We start from the raw sequence: 6,069 nt of genomic DNA on the forward strand, positions 1-6,069 counted from the left end.
ATCTTCTAATTCAACAAGGTTTTTCTGAAAGAAGTAATTATTTTGCCTAAAGATGTGGCACAGTCTCTACGCCTCTCAGTGGACCCTCCCTGACCCACGCACTGGGCTCACTGAGCGCCCCAGTGCTTTCTTCCAGGCAGCAGCTCCTGCGTGGCGATGCCTCATTCCCCCAGTGGGGATTCGGGCAGAAGGAGAACACCCCCGAGTCCGCTGTGGCACGCGGGAGGCCAGCCAGGGCAGCACCCGCAAGTTCCTGCCCCCCTCCCGCCGCTTCCCCACTTCCAACTTCCCAAGGGGCGGGGCCATGACTTCCTTCCCGAACGAAGAACGAAATGCAGCTCCGGGAATTTCCCGGGCCCGGGGGCTGCCAGCTTCGCTCCCTTAATGTGGATAAAAAGGGTTCGTCCGCCTCCCGGAGCCACAGATCGCTCTCAGCCAGCTCTCCCGCTAGCTCTCGCGCTCCAGGCACCGCTGCCCAGACCCACGGAGTTGAGCACCATGGCCCGCACTGCGACCGCTGCCGTTTCCTGCACCCCTGGACTCCTTCGGGCCGCGCTGCTGCTCCTGCTCTTGGTCACCTCCTGCCAGCACGCTGCAGGTGAGACTTGGAGACCTGCGACCCCAAGAACGGTAAGGGGGACGACGGGTAGGTGCTCCTGGGGGACAGCTCCCCTAACCGAGTCTGTTGTCCCCACAGGGGCTCCCGTGGGCCATGAACTACGTTGCCAGTGCGTGCAGACTTTGCAGAGAATTCCCTTCAAGCTCATCCAGAGTGTGAAAGTTACACCCCCAGGAGCCTCCTGCGACCACACTGAAGTCATGTAAGTGCCATGAAGCCTTGCTGTTGTGACTATCACCCTTGTCACCCACACCATACAGATGCCTCCACCTTGACCCCTAGCCCATTCATCTCCTGTCTCACCTGCATTCTCCCTTCTCTCTGCAGAGCCATGCTCAAGAATGGACAGAAAGCTTGTCTCAACCCTGAAGCCCCCGTGGTTAAGAATATGATTGAAAAGATGCTAAACAAGTGAGTCATGTGACTACAAAGTCATTGGTGACAGATACTGGCATCTGCCTCCTGAAAATTATTCAGGGAAACCCAGGGTTTAGCTGAGGTGTGAAAATCATTATGATTCCACAATTAGATCTGGCACCAAGGTCATTACTGTGCTCTGGTGCCAGGGGATCTTTCCAGGGCTCTCCATCCCTATTCACATCATGTGGGTAACTATGTCTTCTGAAAAAATAACTATATGTAGTCAGTGGTGCTAAACTGCCTGCCACTCATTAAGGAACAAACACTGTTTACCTCAATCCCTCATTGGCTTTGGACCTGAAAAGTGGAATCCTTGGTTTGGGCCAGTGTGGGTCTGGGAAGTTTAGGGTGAAAGGCAGGCCCTAGAAAGCAACACCACCCTCAGATCAAGTGGAGGAAAGTTTTTCTTTTTTAATCCCTTTAAGTTTCAGCAAAAGCGAGTAGAAACACCGTACTGCCTATCCCGTGTATTGTACGGGAATTAAGTGAGGTCATGCATGTAACTTTACAGCCCAGTGTGGCAAAAAGAGAGCCCACAGTGGCACTTCTCTCCATGAAAGAGCCAGCCAGCTCTCTGCTGTGCAGGGGAGAAGGTACAGTGGGGCCTTCTCCTGTCCCAGGGTTGGGCCACAGCCTGCATGCAGGGAGAAAGCCCTCCAGCTTCAGGGGCCAGTGGCAGAGGAGAGCAGCTTTCCCTAACACCTCTGACAGTAACCCTTTCTCCCCCTAGGGGCAGCATCAACTGACCTAGAGAGAAGCAGCTCCTGGTGTTGGCTCCTGAAAGGAGGTCCCTGCCCTGAGGGGACTGAAAATGAAGAAGGTTCCCATGACTCCCTGCCACAGACACAAAGGGATTACTGTGCTTGACTTTTTTATTGATCTGAGGTCTATTTATTTATCTGTGTATTTATTTTTGAAAGCCTGTATTTTAATATTGTACATGTTAGTATTTAAAGGTGTGGAAGGTGTGAATGTGTTTAATCGCACGTAACTCAGTTCTGATTGTTATTTATTTGAAGATGATGGATTTTAAGTGTCTCATTAAACTAATGTTTATTGGGAGACCATTAAGTGCCAGGCACTGTGATAGAGGTGGAGGAGGAGCTATGGGGGAGGGGAGTCTAAGCGATTGGACAGTGAAATAATCACTTACTAGGGTCAGGGAAAGTGTGTGCACATCTACTTTTGTACTTGTTTAGAAGAATGTTATTTATTCTTTATTGAAACCATTTCACATTAAGTGGTCAACATTTTTCTGTTGAAGCTTCCCTTGGACATTTTATGTCTTGCTTGTAAGGCATAATGCCTTGTTTAATGCTCATTTTGCCATGATTTCTTTGTCTTAGAACAGAGAAGGTAAAACTACTGTTACATTTTTACAAATGACATGAAAATAAAAGTTTTGCAAAATATAATATGTTTAGATTTTCTTTTATTCTTCTTGCTCTTTTGTTCCTGGTTCATTCTTATGTTGTACAGGTAGATTTTATAAGGGTGGATGCCTCCCCAAAACTGGGATTACCTTCTGGAAGGCGGGCCCAGTGTAGTACAGGCTTCCCCCACTAGGTGAATGTGTTAGGATCCCATCTGTATCAGTGTACCAGCTCATTGTTGTGAGAGGTCGCCTTCAGCTTCCGTGAGTTTTTGTTGAAGGCTCTTTTAAACTGTTTGTCCATTTCATGATGGGTGATTTAAAAACATGCCTGCCCACAAAACAGTGAGTGGTCACTTTTTGACCAAAACAGGCATGACCCCTAAGCCTCACCCTCTCTGTTCACCTGCAAATTAGACATAAAATCAATTGGTACAGAAGATCCCAGGGATAATAAAAATTTAGGTGAGTTTGTTAAAGCACTTGAATCAATAGATTGAAATATTAGCCAAAAAAGGATTCCATTTAAGTGCTGAAATCAACATTTTTTATAACTCTGAGTGGATCAGAATGATCCAGGCCTCACTTGCTCTGGGACTCATTCAAATGAGGCTGCACTCTGTGTGGAGGTGAAGCATGGGGTGGGGATGGTGTGAGAGTGAGGAGGGTGAAGGAGAGGAGGGGAAAATTTTCCTGGGCGCTATATATTACATAGGATCACAGCAATCTTTTGCAGACCTCCGAATTTTTATTCTAATTTTATATAGATTAATATTATTTGTTGAACATCAGCTATAGGATGAATCTCTTTTGATCCTTTTTGCTGTGTAGCAAGCCCACCCCAAAGGTGGTAGCCTACAACATCAGTTTATCACTTCTGGTGGTTCTGGATGATAATGGGAGGCTCTTCTGCTGTCCTCTTGCCTGTGCTCACTGAAGTGGGGTAGTTAGAGAGCAACTGCAATGGCTCAAAAGTCCAAAATGACCCTATTCACACAGGAGGTGGTTGGTCAATGCTGGGTAATAGCTAAGATTTCTGTTGGGACATATTGGTCCTCCTGCTCCTCCCCCCTTTAGTTAGCATAATTTTACTTCTCAGGTATGAATGATGAATAAGAAGAAGGAAAAAAAATTGGAAGGAGGGGGAGAGAAAGCAATGGAGGAAGGGGAAAGGAGAATAGGTAACAGATAAGAAGAAGAAAAAAGTCAGAGACTTCTGGCCAAGATGGAGGCATAGGTGGATACACTTTGCCTCCTCACACAGTCAAAAGAAGGTCAACAACAAATTTAAAAACAAAAACCAATGAGATCTACCAGAAAATTGAACTGTATGGAAGTTCAACAAACAAGGAGTTAAAAAAGAAACATTCATCTAGACCAGTAGGAGGGGTGTAGAAAGGCAGTCAGGGTGGAGAGGACTGGTAGCAAGGTAGCAGCTGGAGGACTGGGCAGGTGACACGGCATCTGGTGGTCCCACATTGAGTGTGGAAAAACAAGGAGGAACAACTGGGGAGTGAGACAGATGGCACAACCCAGGGTTCCAGCACAGGAAAAGAAAGCCTCACAACCTCTGTTGTAAAACCTGTGGGGGTTGTGGCAGTGAAAGAGACTCCCAGCCTCACAGGAGAACTCTTTGGAGACACCCACAGGGTCCTGAAATGTACACAAACCCATCCACCTGGGAATCAGCACCACAGGGAACAAATTTGCTTGTGGATACCTGGGGAAGTGACTGAAAGTCAGCAGAGAGCTGACCAAGTGGCATTTTTCCCTCTCTGATTTCTTCCGCACATACAGCACCACAAGCCAGCAATGTGAGTTACCCCAAGCTGGTGAACACCTAAGTCTCCACCCCTTACTATGTAACAGTTACTGCTAAACAAAGAAATATGGCCCAAATGAAAGCACAGATTAAAACTCCAGAAATAGAACTAAGCAATGAAGGGATAGGCAACCTATCAGATGCAGAGTTTCAAACACTGGTAGTCAGGATGCTCACAGAAATGGTTGAGTATGGTTGCAAAATACAGGAAAAAGTGAAGACTATGCAAAGTGAAATAAAGAAAAATATACAGGGAACTAACAGTGAAGGGAAGGAAACCAGGACTCAAATCAGTGATTTGGAGCAGAAGGAAGAAATATAAATTCAACCAGAACAGAATGAAGAAATAAGAATTTAAAAAAATGAGAAGTTTAGGAACCTCTAGGACAACTTTAAACTTTCCAACATCTGAATCATTGGGATGCCAGAAGTAGAAGAACAAGAGCAAGAAATTGAAAACTTATTTGAAAAAATAATGAAGTAGCCCTGGCTGGCATAGCTCAGTGGATTGAGCTCGGGTTGTGAACCAGAGCATTGCAGGTTCGATTCCCAGTCAGGGCACATGCCTGGGTTGCAGACCATGGCCCCCAGCAACCGCACATTGATGTTTCTCTCTCTCTCTCTCTTTCTCCCTCCCTTCCCTCTCTAGCAATAAATAAATAAAATTTTTTAAAAAATAATGAAGTAGAACTCTCCCAATCTGGCAAAGGAAATAGACTTTCAGGAAGTCCAGGAAGCTCAGAGTCCCAAAAAAGTTGGACCCAAAGAAGCACACACCAAGGCACATCATAATTACATTAAAGATTAAAGATAAGAAGAGAACGTTAAATGCAGGAAGAGAAAGGGAGACAGTTACCTACAAAGGAGTTCCTATGGGACTGTCAGCTGATGTCTCAAAAGAAATCTTAAAGGCAAGAATGGTCTGGAAAGAAGTATTCAAAGTCATGAAAGGTAAGGACCTATATCCAAGATTCCTCTATCCAGCAAAGCTATCATTTAGAATGGAAGGGTAGATAAAGTGCTTCCCAGTCAAGGTCAAGTTCAAGGAATTCATCATTACCAAACACTTACCATATGAAATGTTAAAGGAACTTATCAAAGAAAAAGAAGAAGACCAAAAACTATGAACAGTAAAATGACAACAGATTCACAACTATCAACAACTGAAACTAAAAACCACAAAACCAAAACCAAACTAAGCAAGCAACTAGAACAGGAACAGAATCACAGGAACAGAGATTACATGGAGGGTTATCAGTGGGGTAGTGGGACCCCTCCCACTACCGGGAAAGCAGGAAAGAAGAAAAAAAGAGACAAAAAGACCAGATTGCTCCACTCTCCTCCCTTTTCCTTTCTTCCAAGTCTCTTTTCTTCCCTCTCCTCATCTCCCCTCCCTCCCCCACCCCTGAAACCATGATGCACCACCTAGATGCCCTTTAGCATCATGGGTGGCCTTCTTCAGCTGCTGGAATGATGGGCACAGAAAGCCCACAGCTGAGGCCCTCTCCGGGCATAGCCCATGGCCTAAAGGAACTGGCTCAGCCAAAGCTATGCCCTCTCTCCAAGGGTAGCCCACATTAATGGCTGCTCAGTGGAAGGATACAGAGATGCTGCCTTTGCCATGATTCAGAATAACTCAGAAAGGCCACCTCAGCTCCAAGCTTCTCATAGAACCACCTGAATCTTTTGTCACACCAGAACCTCTTCCTTTTCCCAGCATTGCTTCCATATTTCCGGAAAGGTGCAGGGTGAGCACTCTTCACTGAGCTTCCTGCATACCAATGTCCTCTCAGCTTCATTCTTAGAACTCCTAAGACTCTCTCTTCCTCTTTCTCT

At 45.9% G+C, this 6,069-nt stretch overlaps 1 protein-coding gene across 1 annotated transcript; it reads left to right on the forward strand.

The window, feature by feature from the left end:
* Window positions 1–365: 365 nt before the first annotated feature.
* On the forward strand, window positions 366–2,425 carry LOC123831243 (growth-regulated protein homolog). Its single transcript, XM_045858054.1, has 4 exons — window positions 366–598; window positions 698–821; window positions 947–1,030; window positions 1,770–2,425. The coding sequence occupies exons 1-4, from the start codon at window positions 385–387 to the stop codon at window positions 1,783–1,785; spliced, it is 438 nt and encodes a 145-aa protein (XP_045714010.1). The 5' UTR covers window positions 366–384; the 3' UTR covers window positions 1,786–2,425.
* Window positions 2,426–6,069: the final 3,644 nt, after the last annotated feature.

The sequence above is a fragment of the Phyllostomus hastatus genome, unplaced genomic scaffold (genome assembly GCF_019186645.2).
Source record: "Phyllostomus hastatus isolate PE091 unplaced genomic scaffold, TTU_PhHast_1.1 phas_scaffold_1674, whole genome shotgun sequence".
NCBI lineage: Eukaryota > Metazoa > Chordata > Mammalia > Chiroptera > Phyllostomidae > Phyllostomus > Phyllostomus hastatus.